We start from the raw sequence: 21,211 nt of genomic DNA on the forward strand, positions 1-21,211 counted from the left end.
AAAGGAATCGATGCGTTGTAGAGAGTTTTCCCGTAATAAATGCAAAAACTACCTTCTGTTGTCACAAGAATCACTTTATTTTTTTTCATTCATAGTCAATCATTATAATGGAAAAGGCAACACCAAGTGAGAAGCTGGATGGGAGTAGCAAGAACGCGATCGAGATCACCGGCGCAGAGTTCGGATGGGACGTTATCACAAACAAAGAAGACGAGAAAGAACAAATCACCATGAAAAATGCCATTGAAGATGAGAACCAGAACGGAGAAATCAAAATGAATGGACATGATAACAAAGGTGTGTTTATTATTGGACAAATTACGAAATTGTGACTCTCAGCCTAGATGTTGCTCTCAGCCTACCAGATGCAAGGATTTGCAGAAGCTTTATAATCTTGTTTAATCACTGACTATTTGTTTTGTGAAATTATCCCGAGACATCTGGGCCCCGTCTTACAAAGAGTTGCGATTGATCCGATCGATGGCAACTATGGACGTCCAGCAACGTCAATGTCTATTATGCGCGTTTCTAACTATGATGTATATTTATGCATTCATTGTTTTCTTGAAAATTCACTATGCTTCTTGTTGTTTACAAAGGACATCGTGCAAATTTCCTGTAGAAAAAATTATGACCCTGATGGATTTCCATAGAATTACAATTGATCGGATCAATCATAACTCTTTGTAAGATACAACTGTGATACAATTCACTGTATAAACCTGCTTGCATTTGTAAATTCGTATAATGTACTCTTCTTGGCCACCAATCACAATTTCGACGCCAAATGATATATTTTAAAAATTTAAATATACTTCCATACAATGTCGATGAAAAGATCCAGACGTCGGCACATCCAGTGACACACAAGTACAAAATACATATCCAATTTGCACCAAAACAAAAGAGGAAAAAATATTCATTTTGGAGATCTACCATCAAAGACATCTGGATAGGCAAAGTAATGTTTGACTCTTGGAAATATTTCATTTTTGGTTACATCTTGCTTCTTGTCATTATCATTATCATTATTGTTTATTGACATTTGTCGCATGCTAATTGGAAATATCAATTTCTTATCTTATGCCTATAATTATTCACTCTCTTTCAGAAGTGGTTATAAAGAATGGGTCGACAGAGAATGGCAAGACAAACGGGGTTACGAAACCGAAGACGAATGCCGAACAATCGAGAGGTCAGAAAAAGATGGCTGTGGAAAAGGTCTCTAGTAAGACCGTTTCCGTTTTGTTTGATATCAACTTTGATTTACCAAAAGTAAGTAAAGTGTATTATAAAATGACAGTAATAATAATAGATGATGATGATGGGGATGATGACGATGATGATGATGATGAAAATGACGACGATGCTGATGAAGAAGACGATGATGATGGTGATGACGAGGGTGATGATGATATGACGAGGATGATGATGATGGTGAGGATGATGATGATCTTGATGATAAGATGATGATTACGATAATAATCCTTATGCTGATTTAGATGGTTGTGATTATGAAAAAAAGACTGAAGATGATAACGATAATGATGACGACGACGACGATAATAAAAATGGTCACGATGACTACGAGGATAATGAAAAATAGGACGTTGATGATGATGATGATGATGTAGACCTCGATGATCATTATGATGATGACGACGCTAAATGCTTACCAAGACATTAACACTTAATAGTCCAAGCCTTGCTTAACATTATCTTATTTGCTCATCTAGGCACAACTTGTTGGTGTTTGCGGATTGGTCGGAAGTGGTAAATCTTCTTTGATCAACGCCATCTTGGGTCAGATGGAGAAGGTCAAGGGCTCCTGCAAGGTCAGAGGAAAGTTCGCTTACGTGGCCCAGGAGGCTTGGATCTTCAATGCTACGGTCCGGGAGAACATCCTCTTTGGGACACCCATGGATGAGGAGCGATACGCAATGGTCCTTGAGGCCTGTAGCCTTAAACAAGACCTGGAGATATTAACCAATGGAGATCAGACAGAGGTAGGCCTTTATTAAATGAAACATTAATGAGATTTTATATTGCTTCAGTTCGGTAGTATAAATGTTTTTTTTATCAGTGGTTATATTTTTGGTTTCCATAATATTTGTTCACAGATTAAGGCCTTGGCCTTGGGTACTGAAGCCTTGTCCTGGGCCTTGATGGTTCGGGCCTTGACTACAACACTGACAGTTTCATATCCCCAAGATTGAAACATCCTCAAGGCATTTTGTGTCTTATTATGAATATAGTTAAATCTCATTATTACCGCTATAATCAGTGAAAAATAATAATAAAGATCGACGGTCATTACGATGACTCTTACACTTAATGCTGCTATGACCGAAAGAGCAATCACAAGAGTCGTAAGTATTTTGGGTTCGCAATTCATCACTAAGATTGCATCAGAAATGAAAGAATCACTGGTCATATACCACCGTAAACATTGCCACCACATAGGTAATGAAGGAGTGACTAGTCTTTTGAGTGGAATTGGTACTTATCACAATTAAGCCACCAGATTAGTAATGAGAGAGTCACTTATCATTTTAGTGCAATGGGTTTGTATCACACCGCTGCCACCATGTTAGTAATGAACATGATAAAAATGTTACTGGTCATGTCAGTGCTATGGGTTCGTATCCCACCACTGCTACCATATCAGTAATAAAATAAAAGAGTCACTGGTCATTTTAGCGCCATGTGGTCGTTTCCGTCCACTTCCATCATATTAGTGATAAAAGAGTCACTGGTCATTTCAGTGCAAATTGGTTTTTATCCCTCTGCTGCCACCATATCAGTAATAAAAGGGTCACTGGTCATTTCAGTGCTATGGGTTTATAACAGAGGATGAGGTACGACGCATTGTATTATCTTCACCACCAAAATCATGTGATCTGGATCCTATCCCAACTCTGTTGCTCAAATCCTGTTCTTCTACTGTGATCCCTATTGTGACATCAATCATTAATACCTCTTTACAATCTGGAGAAGTCCCAGAAGTTCTGAAAGTTGCACAAGTTAATCCAGTGCTGAAGAAGTCAAAACTCGATCCAGAGAACATGAGCAACTATCGCCCGATCTCCAACCTCAGCTTCTTGAGCAAGATACTAGAGCGCGTCGTGATGAACCAGTTGAGTTCCTACATCACAGATAATTCTCTCCATGATACATTCCAGTCTGCCTATCGTGCCAATCATAGTGTCGAGACAGCAATCCTCAGAGTCCAGAATGATCTACTTTCCGGCATGGATCAAAAGAAGATATCGCTTCTAGTCCTACTGGACCTTTCAGCAGCATTCGACACTGTCGACCATGATATTCTTCTCCATCGACTTAGTGACCTATATGGAATCAGCGGAGTCGCACTACAGTGGTTTCGATCGTACCTGACAGGAAGGACGAGCTATGTTTCCGTCGACGGTGCCAGATCCGACTCATCAACGCTGAAGTATGGCGTTCCTCAAGGCTCTGTCCTCGGCCCGCAGTTGTTCAGCATGTACACTTCGCCCATATCTCACATCATCAAGAGGCACGGACTCCAGTATCACCGATATGCAGATGATACACATATTTACTGTACCGTCAACTCATCTCAAACTGAGGTCAATTTAGGACTTCAGCGCATTGAATCCTGTGTAGCTGACCTCCAGGAATGGCTGTCTAATAACTATCTTAAGATGAATAAGGACAAGACGGAATTCCTTGTTGTGGGATCTCGTCAACAACGAGCCAAAGTTACAATAAACCATCTAAGAATTGGCAACTCTTTAATCAAGCCTTCTGATCAAGTGAGAAACATTGGAGTAGTGTTTGATTCCTCACTTACAATGGAGCAGCATGTCACAGGCACTTCCAAGGCTGCCTGTATCTCTATCCGTAATCTTGGAAGGATCCGCAAGCATGTAACTAAGAAAGTTGCAGAACTCCTTGTTCATGCCTTTGTAACAACCCGACTGGACATTTGCAACTCAATTTTGACTGGTTTGACTCAACATCAACTGCACAGACTTCAGCGTCTGCAGAACATGGCCGCACGTCTTGTGTCCCTTCAAAGAAAGAGAGTCCACATTACTCCAATTCTGCGTGACCTACATTGGCTGCCTGTCAACCAGAGAATAGCCTATAAACTTGGGGTCCTCGTATTTAAAGCGCTTAACGATAAATCTCCACCCTACATATCAGAGCTCTTATCTCAGCATAGACCAACACGCAGTCTCAGATCAGCAGATCAAGCATTGCTGACAGAATCTCTCAGCCACACAACTTGGGGTGACAGAGCCTTCTACATCTCTGGACCAAAGCTGTGGAATAGCCTTCCCCAATTTATCAGGAGAGCAAAGACCCAATCAACTTTTGAGTCTTACCTGAAGACTTTTCTGTTCCCCACTCCAACATTATTGCAAGAATAACTCAATTGTAGCATTACTAGGACAGTACTTGAACTGAATGATGATCCTAAGCACTGTTTGAAGACATTGAAATTTGTGAGATATTTCCTATTTTGAGCAAGCGCCATGAGCGCCCAGCTGAGGCGGATACCGGCACTATACAAGAACCCATCATCATCATCATATCCCACCGCTGCCACCACATCAGTAATGAAAGAGTCATTGGTCATTTCAGTGCTATGGGGTTATATCTCACCGCTGCCACCTTATCAGTAATAAAATAGCCGCTACTCTTTTCAGCACCATTGGCTTTCATCCCACCACTGCCACCATTTTCGTAATGAAAGAGTCACAAGTCATTTCAGAGTCACTGATTGCATCCCAACGCTGCCACCACATTGCTTATGGACGAATCTCTAGTCGTTTCATTGTCATATGGGATCGCACCCCAGTGTTCCTACAAGATCAGCCCTTGTTTACTTTTAATCATCCACATTAAAAAATTATCACTTAGTCATTTTGATCCTAATGATAGCATCGACCTTAAAATCACACCGTTGCCTCAAAAAACTTTTTAGCCTGACCCTGCACTGAAATGTCCCAACAAATTTTCAAAAGTGGCGTTTCCCTTCACGAGCTTTCTTCTCACCGTACTTCGAACCAATGGATCAGTTCAAGACCTGAACCAAAACCCATTTCACTCTTGATTAGGGCTTTTTGATATGTTTGATGAATATCAAGACCGTCGAAAAGAAAGCATGACACTTTGTTACCTATTTATGTATTGATTTCAGTCAGCATCCCATTAGAAATTTTTAGGTGTTTGAAGAATTGGCAAAATCTACGGTAGATATTAACATAGAATTTTTTTCTTCCGGTTTTTTTCTTATCTCCAGATCGGGGAGCGTGGAATCAACGTGAGCGGAGGTCAGAAGCAAAGAATTAGTCTAGCCCGTGCCGTGTACGCAGACAATGATGTCTACTTCCTCGATGATCCTTTGAGTGCAGTAGACGCGCACGTTGGGGAACACATCTTCAACAAGTGCCTCAAGGGGGTCTTGAGCAAAAAGACTATTCTATTTGTCACACATCAGCTTCAGGTAATAATGGATCATTGTTTTGACTTATATTTTAATAACTAAAATCGCGTATATTATTATTATTATTATTGTCATTATTATTTTCATTATTATTTCATTAGCATAATGAAACATATAGACAACATAATTATACAAACAATGGGATAAAGAGAGTCACGTGAATGCCGGGAAAGGAAAAATAAATAACTTTAACCCGAATGTCTTCCTTTCCAATCCATGAGACTTCACGTAAAACCCGGAAAATTACAGCAAAACGAAAGCAAATAAGAAATAAAAGGACAAAGTGTCAATCAGAAGAGAAAGTAAAGGTTAAAAAGGAAAAAAAGAGTTGATAACTTCCCTTAGAAAGGTATTTACATAGTCGTTGATTTCGTACGATTTTTGGATTTATGGACAGGGGATGAGACGGCCCTCTCCCATAAGCTCCTGCACAAAATATTATATTAAAAATCTAGTTGGGGGCACGGGGGCACACTCCCCCCCCCCCACCCCTTTCACCCGGGTTCTCGTCAATGGTAATATAATACTTCAAATGAATATTTTTTGAGATACATTGTAAATATAAATGAGATATGCTATGAATACAGAATCATCTGCCATGTAGTCTGTCAAATGCTATTATTGTATTGATACTAGGAATTGTTATTCCAAGATCGCTTTGGCTACTAGTATATAGCAATGTTATTTATTCTCTGACCAAAAGCAGGTATACGGATGTGATATACATTTTACATGACATCCAGAAATTAATAATAATACGAAATAACTGCATGCAGTAGTAATTAGGAATGTCCTCCAAGAGGCTCGTAAGCCATTGACTTACTATTAATATCGTGTACAAAAAATAGGGTAAACTTTGGTATTAAAAGAAAAATATACGGTGGACATCTTGGGGCCCGTTTCACAAAACGTGATATAATAACAAATTTGCAATGATAATCTATAGCTACCGAAATCGTTTGATTTGATTGGCTGATAGTAAACCTGTTATAGAAATTGCGAATTTGTTACTACATTATTAGTCTTTATGAAACTGGACCCATGCAGATCTAATGGAGATATGAACCTATTGAAGGTGATATGTAATACCTTTGTTCATTGCCAACTTACTTGGAATACAAATATTTTAACGGGTAGCAATCGGTACAATGATATTGGGTCTCGTGTCAAAGAGATTATGAATTAGAGGCTAGTGAGTGTATTGTGTATAATAAAGGAAATATTAATAAGTGACAAATACAAGAATATTGTATTATGGGTAAAGGAATGGAACCTTTGTTAATTGTCAACTTACTTGGAATACAAATATTTTAACGAGTTGCAGTCCATACAATGATTATTGGGACTCTTGTCTTGTGTAATAAACAAAGGAAATATTGATAAATGACAAATATAAGAATATTGTATTGTGGGTAAAGGAACGGAGGAGGCATTAGTATAGTTGATAACTGACATTGATGGTATTCAATGTGGATTTGTTAGATTACCTTTCTATTTATGGTAACTCCCGTAGGAAATCGGCAGGGCAGCGTTTTGCTGGTAAACGCCAAGCTGGTATACAACCAATTAACTAGGAAACATTTTACGTCAAGGTTAATCAGTCATAGTGGCTGACCTTACAGACGACATATATAACTCTCGGGCCTTTTTATCAAAACATGCAAAGTGGAGACAATGGCAGAGTGGGGATTCGAACTCACAACCTTGCGATTATGAGTCCAATGCTCTAACCACTGGACCACACGACCCGTTAACCTTAGAAATATATTGTTTGCTTTCCTTAACACTACAGTATCTACAGGACTGCGATTCCATAGCAGTAATGGCGGATGGTCGGATCGTGGAGAGGGGGACACACAGTGAGTTGATGACGTCAGAAGGAGAGTATGCTCGCCTCATCACGACGCATTACACCAAGCCTGAAGAAGAGGAAGGGGAGGGGGAATCAGACTTACACCCACAGTCGCCAAAGCTGAAAAGGTACAAGGTCCAGGGTTCGAATCCGACCACAGCATTTTTAATGGGGGGGGGGGGGGTGAGTCAGTCTCCAAAATGCATGCTCAATTGCCACTTACTTGTGATGTCTATTTTAATAGGGAGATATTTCTCTCCCTTGAACCTAATATCAATAACAAATGCTTGAATTTTTTTGACAAATTCACTCTGATACTTTTAGAATCGGGAATTTCAGCTTTCAACAGTAGATAACCATTCGTCGTTGCCAACAAGGTTTGTGAACCAGGGACCATATATTTAAAATTGGTTCTCGTAAAATGTACCCCTGATATAACCTAGGATACTCTAAAATCTACATTGCTCTGATACTTTTAGAAACGAGCATTTCAGCTTTCAGCAGTAGATAACCATTCGTCGTTGCCAACAAGGTTTGTGAACCAGGGACCATTTATTTAAAATTGGTTCTCGTAAAATGTACCCCTGATATATACTGTAAAATCTACATTGAAATGTAATTATGAAAACAGCATGCAATTAATCCTGAAGATTAATGAGAAAATTCAAAGTTATATTGCAGAAACGTGTTTTTGTTTCTTTCTGTGTTTGCTTTGTTTTGTTTTTTTCCGATATTTTCTAATGTTGAAAGATATTTTTTATCACGTGTTTGATAATGTAGACAACTCAGCCGACAGAAGTCGTCCACATCAAGTGCGGCCAGCGATGATGAGTTTACCAACCCCGATGAAGAAAATGAAGGCAAGTAGCCTACTTCATAATTCTATAATAACCCCTTCCCGTTTCATTGATCTATTTCATATATTCACAACGAGGATCAGACATTTCCTTGTCGGCAATTGCTCCCTCAACAATTACTCCGGCGATTAAAACGTTCCGGGGATAAATGCTCCGCGTATACTAGCCCCATCGACATTTTTGCTCCAGTCGAGCGACAATTTGCTCCTAAGCAAAAGTCGACGAAGTAGTGAAATTATTTATAGGAACATTAAAAGGAGCAAGTTTTCCCGCGCAGTAAAAACGCTGTTTAAATTTTTATATAACGTTGTCTGCTAGTTGTTTCACAGTTTAAACAGCCATGCTTAATTTATTGAGAATTAAGTTAAAACATTAAACTTTGCTGTTTAAGATATTATATTGTTAAAATTTTTTAAACAACTACTGTTAGTTTTATTTCGTAAAAAGCGTTGTATAAGAATTTTAAACAACGTTTTTACTGTGCGGAGCAGATTTCATACACTCGTTTAGAATACAAGATTAATTTCTTTTTATTCGGAATCATCTGATTTGTCTGTATCCGTACAGGTCAGTTGACAACCACTGAAGGTCGCTCCGGTGGTTCGTTGTCCTGGAGTACTTACCATGGTTACATCCAGGCAATGGGAGGCTACTTCTTCGCTTTGACAGTCATCTTTGCTTATGTCCTCGTAGTCGGCATGTTAACCTTCAATAACTGGTGGCTTAGTTATTGGATTGAAGTCAGTGGTAACAGACCGGTAAGTAACAAAGCGAGTTTCAAGAAAAATTTCCTGAAACAACAACACCCCCCCCCAAAAAAAAAATGTAACAAACAAAGCACAATAACTAGTTAGTTTATGCATATTGAAAGAGCAAAGTAAATGCGAAATATTTTTAAATAGTCTTATCATAGTAATGTAATTATTGAAATCATGTTACAAATGCAAAATTATCATAAAAGACACGTTTCATTCATTCTACAAAAATAGGGACAAAATAACGAGGACAAGTCCCTTTTATAATTATGTTCAATAGTTTTGTTCTGTTTTCATCCAAGCTTGAATTCTACCTTATGTACGATATTCTTGTGTTTATTTATGGTTGTGAACTTGTTATATGTTGGCTTGTTTATACCTGTATTGTTCTATTAAATTCTCTATATTATCAATCGCAATAAAACAAACCAACACCAATTTATACATTATTTTATCCTGATTCTTGTCATAGTATAATGAGACTTTAGATGAGGAACCTCCAACTTTAGTAAACGACCCGGATCTCTGGTTCTACATGTTGGTATATGGTGGCTCTCTTTTCCTTATATTCGTCGTTGCTGCTATCAAGAGTGTTCTTTATATGAAGGTAAGAAACCTTTAACCCTTTTCCCAAAAATTAGTTGATAATTATAATAATGATGATTATAATAATAATAATAATAATGTTGATAATAATAATAAAAATTATAACAATTACTATAATATTGATAATAATAATAATAATGATACTACTGCTACTACTACTACTACTACTACTACTACTACTACTACTACTACTACTACTACTACTACTACTACTACTACTACTATACTACTAATTATAATAATAATAGTAATAATACTGATGATGATGCAGTGATGATGATGATGTTGATGATGATGATGACGGTGATGATGATGATGATGATGATGACAGTGATGATGATGATGATCCCCATTACCTCATCTGGGTTGAGCGCGGCATAATTGCTGAAGGAAATTGATATCGTTAACTTACATTAAGTACGTTTTGTAATAATTTCTTCCGAAATGAAAGAGTGAATTTTCATTGGGTGCCCCACTGTGAGCACTCTGTGAACACACTGTTAACATACTGTGAGCACACTATCAACACACTGTGGAACATTGTTTTATTTCCAGCGGGGTTATCAGAGATATGAACATAAACAACACCAAATGTTTTGATGAACATATGCCATAACAGAGAGATATCATTCGTTTGCTTCCACCCCCCCCCCCCCATTTTCAGTATACCCTAAAATCGTCATCAACATTACACAACCAGCTCTTCAGAACCTTGATTCGCAGTCCAATGAGCTTCTTCGATACCACACCTACTGGACGAGTTCTCAACATGTTCTCGAAAGATTTGGATGAACGTAAGTGGAAACCTAAACCTCTTTATTTGCGATCGTCGCTGCCGTTTCGAAGCTTTCACGATTGAAAGGTGTTCCTCTTCGTCCCCCAATGCAGCAGTCACGAAAACAACCCCAGGCCGTTCATCGCTTTTCGCTAGTCCGTAATTTTGAAAGGGGAAGTTCACCCTGAAAAAAAGTTTATTGTAAAAATAGCAGAAAACAATTATTTAAAAAAAATATTTGCGAAGGTTTGAGAAAAATCCATCAAGGAATACAAAAGTTTATTGAGAATTTTAATTATCTGATTTGTGACGTCATATGCGAGCAGCTTCCCTGCATATCGCATGGTAAAAACAATCAATGAAATGTCATTTTCTCAAAAAATTGAAAATTGTTTTTATTGTACCTTCAGTATATCAATTCACAAATCATTTCAAACCCTCTCATAATCAGAAAATGACAAATCAGTCATCACGGACCATAACAAAAACGAAATTTATGCATTTTATATTGCATAACATACAGGGCAGCTGCTTATCTATCACAGATAAAAAAACTTTCAATTCTAATAACTTTCTTAATTTTTACTGAATTTTCCTCAAACCTTCACCAATATTCTTATTATTTTTTTCTCCTATTTTCACAACAAAGTTTTCGTCAGGGTGGATTTCCGTTTGAATGGAATACCATCGGTTAGTTTCGAATCGGTTTTTTTTCTGTGTGACTGTTGCCTTATATTGAGTTCGCGTCAAGACTAACTTTGATATTCAAAAAATCTCTTTTAAACGTTTTAGTTGTTTTTGTTTATTTTTGTTTCATTTTCATTTAAATAAATCTTTTATTTTAGTGTTTGCTTTTGTGGAGGTTTTTTCCTGCGATGACACGGGGGTTTGAGGCAGGGGCGAATCCAGGATTTTTTTGGGTGGCACATTTTCCCGAGGGAAAATTTGACAAGCAAAAAAAAGAAAAAAAAAGGGTTTCAAACAAAAATTAAGGGGATTTCGTCCATCAAGAAAAATTGACAAGCAAAAAAAAAAAAGGTTTTCAGTTTCGAAGGGGGGGGGGGGGCACACTTCTGTTTTAACGGCATTTTTACAATACAAATTTTAATTGTGCCTCTCAAATCTGCTAGTGGTTTGAGGTTTAATGCACGAAAGAATTTGCATCACTGGAGTCCTTGCTATTATGATTGAGTAACTTGAATTGGGTGACGATATTTACAACCAAGATTTTTTGCATCTTCATAACGGTAAATTGCCAATTCGTCTATTGCCAACTCGTCCACTCATCATTATGGTCTACCTTTATTAAGTCTAATGCCTTTCTGTCCATCAACATTTCATCTTACAACCGTTTGGTCCAATCATCACTTTGTCTAATCACCAGTTCGTCTATGACCATTTCGTCTCATAACCAGTTGGTCTAATATCCATTTTATTTTCATTCATTTCGCCTAATTAACACTTAGTCAAATTAGACCAAATGGTATATATGGACTAAATGGCAATTGGACCAACAGGATATTAGACGAAATGGTGAGTGGACGAAATGGCAATTAGACCATTTGGATAGTGGACGAACTGATGGTAGACTAAATGATAATAGACGAATTGGCCTTAGACCAATTGAAAATAATCATAACGATCATAACCAGAAAAGTATCTATAATATTAATCTCCTTTTATAGTCGATGTGATGCTCCCAATCAACATGGAACTTAGTCTTAACTATCTCTTGACGATCATGGCATCGTTGATCACCATCAGCGTCATCTTCCCGTTCTTCCTGTGCGCTGTCATCCCCATCATCATCATCTCGTACTTCATCCTCGTCTTCTACCGGAAGGGCGTCAACGACATGAAGCAGTTAGAGAATGTCAGTCGGTCGCCGTGGTTCTCGCACATCGGCTCGACCGCGATGGGGTTGACCACCATCCACGCCTACGAGAAAACCAATGATGTCATCACGAGGTGCGTTAACGATGGTGGTGATAGTAGTGGTGATGGTCGTGATGGCGGTGATGTGGTTATGGTGATGATGGTGGTGATGGCGGTGCTTGTGGTGGTGGTGATGGTTGTGTACTTGGGGTGATGGTAGTGGTGGTGGTCGTGATGGTGGTGCTGGTGGTGGTGTTGATTATGGTGATGGTGATGAATTAATGATGGTGATGATGATGATGATGTTGATGACGGTTACGGTGATGAAGATGTGGATGATGATGCTGCTGCTGATGATGATGATAGTGATGATGATGATGATGCTGCTGCTGATGATGATATAGTGATGATGATGGTGATGATGATGATGGTGGTGATGATGGTGATGATGATGATGATAATGATAATGATGATGATGATGGTAGCGAAGATGATGACGATGATGGTAGTGGTAACTTTTGGGGCCAAAAAATGAAATGGTGTTGTATGAAGGACAGAATGATATGATGCGGAATAAAATACAATAACATAAAAAGTAGAAGAGAGACGGAGGATGGGAGGAATGGAGCCAGTACGACCGGGGTGAGGCGGAAGGGGTATGAGAAGGTGGAGATTGAGGAAGGAGAAATGAGCAGAAAGATAATGTCACAGAGAAGTGGTAGGGAAAAAGATGAGAAAGACAAGAAGATCGATTGATGTAGGGAAGCAGGGGAGAGGGAGGTGAGAAAGAAAGAAGGAGGTGAGAAGAAAAAGAAGATGAGATCAACTGGAGATGAGGAAAAGGAAGTGGTGGAGAAAGAGGAGTAAGAAGAAGAGAATAAATGGTCAGGAGGGGGTCAAGGAAGGAGGAAAACAAGAGGAGAAGGGATCAAGTGACGGAAGAAGAAATCGAAGCACGCTGAAGAGAAAAGGAGGAGGAAAAAAGAGAACAGGAATGGCGACTGTTGATGTTACAGAAAGGGTAATCTTTGTGTTTCTTTTTTTATCATCAGGTTCGTAGATCTCTTGAATGTGAACGCATATCCCCTGATGCTCTTTCGCATGGCCACCCGATGGGCGGGGGCTCGGCTCGAGCTCCTTGTCGTACTCGTCATCACCCTCACCAATCTCTTGGTCGTAATCTACCACGGGCAGATATCGCCCTCTGTCGCCGGTCTGGCTGTCTCTTATGCGATGCAGGTATGTGAGCTTGTTGAAACTTTATTAAGTTTTTGTTTATTGATTGATTAATTGATTGTATTATTCTTGTCATTTATTTTTTTTAAAGAAAAAAAACCCAGAGAATTTTGATGATAACTATGTTGGTAGCTGAGAGAGTGTATCCACACATTAAAAAAAATTATATCGGTTTTGATCTTTGATCTATCTCTATCTATCTATCTATCTATCTATTTATCTGTCTATATATCTATCTTTCTATCTATCTATCTATCTATCTATCTATCTATCTATCTATCTATCTATCTATCTATCTATCTATCTATCTATCTATCTATCTATCTATCTATCTATCTATCTATCTTTCTATCTATATATCTATCTATCTTTCTATCTATCTATATGTCTGTCTATCTGTCTGTCTGTCTGTCTTTCTGCCTGCCTGTCTGTCTGCCTGTCTGCCTGCCTGTCTGCCTGTATGTCTGTAAAGTAAATGAATAAACGCAATAACATTTTTTTCTCTTGTTTTTTTCTTCACGTGCAGCTAACAGGTCTGTTCCAGATTACAATGAGTATGATGGCTGATACTGAAGCACGGTTCTTTTCTGCTGAAAGGATGATGCAATACATAAAGGTAATGTATGATGTTTTCCCACAGGAGGGGGTGGGGGCGTTATAGGGACAGGTGACCCTCTATGATCTCCCAGTTAAATAAGGAGAGCAAAAGGAGGGAGGGAGACAAAAATGATAAAAGAAGGAAGAAAAATGGAAGCAAGATTGACATGAGTGTGAAAACCTACAAACCCCTCTACTTCAATAAGGAAAAGGACAACATCTTCATGTCGCCTTGCCCCATATCAATATACCATGTAGCCGCATACTTCCGTGACTATTCTACAATATGGGTGAAAACTATGCAAAATTAATCTTTCACTCCGAACAGATTTTTAATTCATAAATATGAAAAGCAATAATTTCGCTCCTTTAACATTAAACATTTTACCTTTCTTGCAGAGTGTCTAAAAGGTAGTATAAACTATTGGCCATGAGAATTATTGATTTCATTTCGACAATTAAGGTTGAAGAACAGTGTCCCTTTATGTTTCCCCCAGCTTGAAGCACTTTATTTTATGAATCAATTTTCATTTTACCGACATCTTGTATGGTCATGCAACTGACTGATCTATCTAAACGATTGATATATACTCAAGGGGCGGATCCAAAAGGGGGAGGGGAACATTTTCCTGTTAAAAATTTGACAAGTAAAAAAAAAAAAAGGTTTTCACATAAAATTTAAGGTAATTTCGTCTGCAAAAATATTTAGAAGCAAAAAAAGGGTCCTTGCTCTTTCGGGGGGGGGGGGGGCAAACTTGGGTAAAAATTGCATATTTACATTAATTTTTTTTTTTATGGCTTTCAAATTGGGGTACGAGCCGGATGTCCCCCCCCCCCCTCACTGGATCCACCAATGATATACTCAGACTCCTAATTGAGCCATTGTCAATGGAAACATATTGACAATAGTAAATAACATTTTATTTTCTCTCTTCAACAGAATTTAAAACCCGAGGCACCGGAGAGTATCTCGTCCAATGTACCTGCATCGGGCTGGCCGAGTAAAGGAGAGATTAAGTTTCATGACTACCGGATGAGATATAGAGAGAAACTTCCACTGGTGCTTAAAGATGTTAGGTGTACTATCAAAGCAGGGGAGAAGATTGGAATTGTGGGAAGAACGGGTTCAGGTAAAAAAAAAAAACTTGTTTCATTCATAAAAGAGAAACAAAATAATGATTATATTAATTAAGAAAATGTTTCCTAAGTAATTGGTTATAATTTATACCACCTTGGCGTTTACTAGCAAAACGCTGTCCTGCCGAGTTCCTATACAGGAGTTACCATAAAACAGAAACAGAAACAGATGATAATCAAATTAATCTTATAGGTAATAATAGTATTGTCGTCGTTGATAATAAAAATAATGATTATAGTGATATTCATATTAATGATAATAGTGATTATAATGATAATAAGAAACATCAAACGTTAGGGGGAATTCCATTTTCCTCTCCCATTGTTCAAAATCCTCCTAGCATAGATTCTGTTCTCTATTGTTTTACGAATTAAACCCATCGATCTCCCGAACGTCATATCCCCTATGGTAGTTTTAATGCAGATAACAATAGTAATAATAGATACTGATGATGATGATGATGAAAATAATGATATCATTGTTTTATGATTATATTTTCTTTATTTGTTATCCGATACATAAGCCCATTTTATTTTATTTTTGTATTGTGATCACATTCAATTACCAATGCCCTACATCATTATTATTATTATCATTTTATTCATTTTGTTTTATAATTATCATTTTTATTATTATTCTTTAGCATATCCGGTGGTTCTTTAAGATAATTTTAACTGAAAATTCAGCATTGAATATTGATTTACGAATTCAATCGATTTCTCTGACAGGGAAGTCCTCTTTGAGCGTAGCCTTGTTTCGCCTGGTGGAAGCAGACAAGGGGTCTATAAGTATCGATGATGTGGATATTTTTGGACTAGGACTCTTTGATTTGAGATCAAAGATGTCAATTATTCCTCAGGATCCAGTTCTCTTCATCGGTACAGTTAGGTAAGTAAGGGGGAGTTGCAAGAAACTTTCAATCATAAATCAATCATAAATTTTGAATTTGATTGTAATTGGTGATTGATTTTAATCCGCTTCTTGAAACAGAGTTGTCCGATTTGCCACAGTTAAAATTGATCTATCAATTGTAAAATTGGAACAGAATATCTGCAGTTGATTGCAAATATTTTCTTGTAACACCCCCTATGACTGAGATGTGGTGTCATAAGGATTGAAAAGAGGTAATTAACTTAGCGACATCGTCGTCGCTTTTGTCGTCATCATCGTCATCTTCATCATTATCATCATCGTCAAAATCATCATCATTATCATCTTCATCATCAACACCATGATCATCATCATTATCGTCATCATCATCATCAGCATTATCATCTTCATCAGCATCATCATCATCAACAACAACACCATCATTATCATCATCATCATCATTATCATCGTCATCATCATCATCACCACCATTATCATCATTATCATTACCATCATGATCACTTTTCCATGGTGTATTTTTTAATATAATGATATCTTAAGCAACTAAATGCTTTCTCATATTAATTTTTTGCCCCTTTCACATCTATAGATATAATTTGGATCCGTTTGGTCAAAGCAGCGATGCCGATCTGTGGCAGGTTCTAGAAAAGGCTTACATGAAGGAAAAGGTCAGTTATTTACTCTTCTATTACCATAAAATCACTGTTTTCAATGCAATAATCTTCATTACATTGTGTCACTTCAATCATTAAAGGGATGGTCCGGGCTGAAAATATTTATATCTTAATACATAGAGTAGAATTCACTGAGCAAAATGCCGAAAATTCCATCAAAATCGGATAACAAATAATAAAGTTATTGAAGTTTAAAGTTTAGCAATATTTTGGGAAAACAGTCGTCATGAATATTAATTAGGTGGACTGATGATGTCACATCTCCACTTTCCGTTTTGTTATGTTATTACATAAAATCATATTTTTTTTCATTATTTCATACTTGTGTGAATAATATGTCTCCCTTATAATGATATAAGTTGCAGCAATAAATATCTAATGCACTAAATCAGTTGTCAATCCAATTTTCTAGTTCTTGGAGGAAAAAATTTGAATAAACCTAATTTCATATAATAAAATACAAAAGAACAAGTGGAGATGTGACATCATCAGCACACCTAATGAATATTCATGACGACTGTTTTCACAAAATATTGCTTAACTTTAAAATTCAATAACTTTGTTATTTGTTATCCGATTTTGATAAAATTTTCGGCATTTTGCTTAGTGAATTCTACTCTATTTATTAAGCTATACATAATTTCAGCCCGGACCATCCCTTTAACTTGTTCATTGATTGCTAATTACATTTAACAACACTCAACAACAAATTAAAACCAATGATTCCATGAACATTAAAATTGTTGTAATTTTGATGCATAGGGGTGGTGTGGGGGTTTTTGCCTACAAAACAAATTGATTTGAGTAAAATATTATTATGTTCTACTCTTCATTTCATATTTAAAAATCGTATTATTCAGATAAGTTCACTAGAGGGCGGGCTTGAGGCCCCCGTAACAGAAGGAGGAGATAATTTTTCTGTTGGTGAGAGGCAACTGATGTGCATGGCGAGGGCTCTACTCAGAAATAGCAAGGTGAGTTGATCTGAAGCTATAAAGGTGTGAGTATGGAGGATATCGTTGAACCAGAATGTCCAGGGTTCGAATCCCTCCACTGTAACATTGCAGACTTAGGCAGGACGTCATTGCATTCCTGTTGTCAGGGCGAATCATACTCCCACGGAAAATATTCATAAAATCATATCAGAACAAGGAAACCCTTATCACAACTCAGAACATTCTTCTTCAGAGATTTTAAGGCGATAGCAAATTTTGGAACTTAAAGATAATGAACCCATGCAGCGTTCTGCAACACAGATATTTACAACGAATTGCAAAATGACATTTGCTAATCAAAATCATTGTTGGATGTGCATTGTAAACAACTTATCTACAGTCAACCAATCAGAATAATTGCTTGAAACTCGCAATTTGTTGATTAGTAACTAATAGAAGACAGAAATGGATTTGTGTTATCTTTGCATTGTTTCCTCCTTGTAACTCATGAAAAATCTCTACGGCCTGATATTTAAGATTTAAAATATAAAACATACTTTTTCTTTCTTTTAGATCTTATTCTTGGACGAGGCAACAGCAGCAATCGACACAGAAACAGATAGCTTGATCCAACAAACAATAAGAACAGCGTTTGATGATTGTACCACTCTCACTATAGCACATCGACTCAATACAGTACTAGACTCAGATAAGATACTTGTCATGGACGACGGAAAGGTTAGTATATTTCTTCATTTATCTGTCTGTCTGCATGTCTTTCTATTTCTTTATTTTTTTTTCTGTCTTTGATTTCTTACATTCTGTATTATTTTGTTGTTCTTTCATTTTTCGTTTTGGTTTTTGCTTTGTATAATTGTCAATTCTGTTAACTTCTTTTAATAACTTTTTTTCTTCTTTTCTTGACTTTTTTTGGGGCGGGGTCAAATTGATTTTGAAATATGATAATAGAAGTTATCATGATGATAATCTCATAAGCTCATGAAAGCGTGCATGTGCTTTTATTGTGTTTCTTTTCATGTGTTGAGAGAGGGGAAAGGACTAGGATTGTCTTTAGATACGGGTCGTCGTTCTAGAACAACTTCACACTATTAAATATCAAACAGGATCGATTCTCGTAATTGTTTGTGGCCGAGTGGTCTAAGGGGTCTGGCTATACATGAAAAAGTCCGGGGTTCGATCCCCGGCCGCGGCAGCTATGCCCGTGAGCAAGGCATTTAATCTACAATGCTCTTTTATCCTGCTTTCAAATAAATGGAAATGCTATATGCATTATTGGTAACTAGGTGTGAACTTGTTTTAAAAAAATAAGGTTTTTGTTGTCTTGCTTATTTCCATTTTCATTTTTTATGATCCTTTTTCCAAATGTTTTCTTCTCTCTAACATCCCCTCACATTCATGATCTCCACAAACAATTTATTTATTTTGATTAGATACCTTTAACATGTTTAAGAGGGATACTTACTAACATTTATTTTTAGAGAAGAAGATTCTTGTAAAAATGAATAGACTATGTTTGGTATAAAATAAGTAGATACTTATCATTTCTTTAATATGATACTTTTTATACTTTATCATTTCTCCTTTTGAAAATAGAATTTTTTTATTTAATACATATAAGAAAGAAGTGCCTCTAGATAACAAGGTATTATTTGAATCCGAATGTATGGAATGAATGTGCTTCTATTCTTTTTCATCCATACAGGTGGCAGAGTTTGACTCGCCGGCATCCCTCCGAGCCAACACATCGTCTATCTTCAGCGGGATGCTGGCCGCGGCAGACTCTCAGAGCAATCAAGACAAATCATCATAGCATTAAGAACATTCAATTTTTATACCCCTTCCCTAAAAAAATTAGAATATACCGTACAAGTAAATAAATAGAAAATGAAATAAAATAAAGTGAATTTATGTAATAAAAATGACCCCCCCCCCAAAAAAAAAAAAATATATATATATATTAATAAAATAAAATATAAATAAAAAAATAATAATAATAATGAAAAAAAAATACAGTTACAAGAACAGAAGTTCCGAGATGTTTCATGAAAGTTGTCAGCATTGATAGTTTCAGTCAATCCTTGATTGTGATTGGTGGAGTAGCACATGTCTTTTATTCTAAGAAAATAACAACTTGTCAGTGCTAATTACAAGCTTCATGAAATGGTGACTGGTGCATGGTGAGCGTTTAATAAACTTTCAAGATATTTTAAACTTTTGCTCTTTTCGCCCCTGAATGTGGCCCCCACACTCTAAATTGCAGGGATTTAAAATAAACCCAGGTTGACTGTTGTTAGGGATCAACCGAATATGGGATTCACTTTTAATCCTAAAAATATATTTTTAATTATCAATGGATTTGATTTTTAATCTTTTGAGATTTAGAAAAGAATCTTTTATTATTAAAACTAAATCCCAAATTCGAGTGGTCTCTAACTACATTTATTTTGAATCCCTGCAATTTAGAGTGCAGGACACGTACTGCCTTGCCCGAGCCCGAGATACGCCAATTAAAAAGTTGCCAGTTTCTTTTACAAGTGTGTGAACATGATGTTATTAATTACTTTTGTCGACTACCGTATCAGTATATGGTCTAATAAACAGTTTTGGAATTTGTCTCCTAGAACATCTTAATCACATAATTGGATGATATTCATTCGTGTAATCTTCCCCACTCAGTGATATCTTGCAGTCAATTTTGCCCAACTTGTTTGATGAAATAATCATGAATCGTACTTTTTATAAAAAGCGGTTCATCATAGCACCGTTATAGCAATAATATACTGGAAGCATCTAACTGGGGCGATGGTTTACCTATTAAAGCTGTTCCCAATGTGGCATTAAAAGTTTAACCTTTTCTTCTTATAATTATGATATCAAACAATTTTTGTTGCGTTTGCTGTTCATTTTGCCTATTATATACGTTGTATTTTAACATTTTTATTCATAAATTGGGCGATCGGTTGACCAACAAATTAGCAGCTGCTAGGTACAATGCTAGTTGGATATTTTAACTAATAATTGTGTATGCATTCCGTATGTAACATTTGATTGGTTAAGAATTTGACATTGCACTTGTATTCCAAGAATGAACTGAAAAAGTTACTTAAAATTTAGTAAGGAACGAACTCCACTTATCATGAACTAGTCTACTTATCATGAACTAGACCTCCATGCTTGTTTTCCTAATATTTGGGGTCAAGCAAAGCATTGGTAATGTTTACTAATTATGACCCTGTTATATAGTTATCATTAAAGTATTTGATAATACTCATTCTATCGGTATCATTGATATCATTATTATTTGTTGTAGTTTTTTACTATATCTATTAACAGAATCTCCTATATTTACTATATGAGTTTGTGAAATAATTGCAAACGTACACAGTATGCCTTAAGAATGGAAATCAATATTCAACTTTACTATTGTAATTTGTCAGAATGTACTCAAAGTTCTACATTTCAATATCTTAACTTTGTTTGTCCGATATTTATATAATCATGTATA

The 21,211-nt window shown here is 36.7% G+C and overlaps 1 protein-coding gene across 8 annotated transcripts in view; it reads left to right on the top strand.

Annotated features, from left to right (window-relative positions):
• The window catches only part of LOC129279222 (ATP-binding cassette sub-family C member 5-like), a 34,742-nt gene extending 15,104 nt beyond the window's left edge, over window positions 1-19,638 (top strand). For 4 of the 8 annotated variants that reach the window (XM_064111112.1, XM_064111111.1, XM_064111110.1 and 1 more), the window contains exons 11-28: window positions 96-297; window positions 1,112-1,275; window positions 1,737-2,006; window positions 5,291-5,494; window positions 7,287-7,474; window positions 8,127-8,206; window positions 8,771-8,961; window positions 9,431-9,565; window positions 10,229-10,358; window positions 12,025-12,307; window positions 13,267-13,453; window positions 13,977-14,066; window positions 14,988-15,177; window positions 15,914-16,073; window positions 16,666-16,744; window positions 17,611-17,724; window positions 18,259-18,423; window positions 19,409-19,638. In XM_064111112.1, the coding sequence (XP_063967182.1) occupies window positions 96-297; window positions 1,112-1,275; window positions 1,737-2,006; window positions 5,291-5,494; window positions 7,287-7,474; window positions 8,127-8,206; window positions 8,771-8,961; window positions 9,431-9,565; window positions 10,229-10,358; window positions 12,025-12,307; window positions 13,267-13,453; window positions 13,977-14,066; window positions 14,988-15,177; window positions 15,914-16,073; window positions 16,666-16,744; window positions 17,611-17,724; window positions 18,259-18,423; window positions 19,409-19,516 (2,940 nt within the window). In that variant the 3' untranslated portion in view covers window positions 19,517-19,638. Of the gene's footprint in view, window positions 1-95; window positions 298-1,111; window positions 1,276-1,736; window positions 2,007-5,290; window positions 5,495-7,286; window positions 7,475-8,126; window positions 8,207-8,770; window positions 8,962-9,430; window positions 9,566-10,228; window positions 10,359-12,024; window positions 12,308-13,266; window positions 13,454-13,976; window positions 14,067-14,987; window positions 15,178-15,913; window positions 16,074-16,665; window positions 16,745-17,610; window positions 17,725-18,258; window positions 18,831-19,015; window positions 19,201-19,408 lie in introns of those variants that run through there. The other 4 variants (XM_064111116.1, XM_064111115.1, XM_064111114.1 and 1 more) reach the window with 2 other exon arrangements.
• Window positions 19,639-21,211: the final 1,573 nt, after the last annotated feature.

This window comes from Lytechinus pictus, chromosome 16 (genome assembly GCF_037042905.1).
Source record: "Lytechinus pictus isolate F3 Inbred chromosome 16, Lp3.0, whole genome shotgun sequence".
In the NCBI taxonomy this organism is placed as follows: Eukaryota; Metazoa; Echinodermata; class Echinoidea; order Temnopleuroida; family Toxopneustidae; genus Lytechinus; species Lytechinus pictus.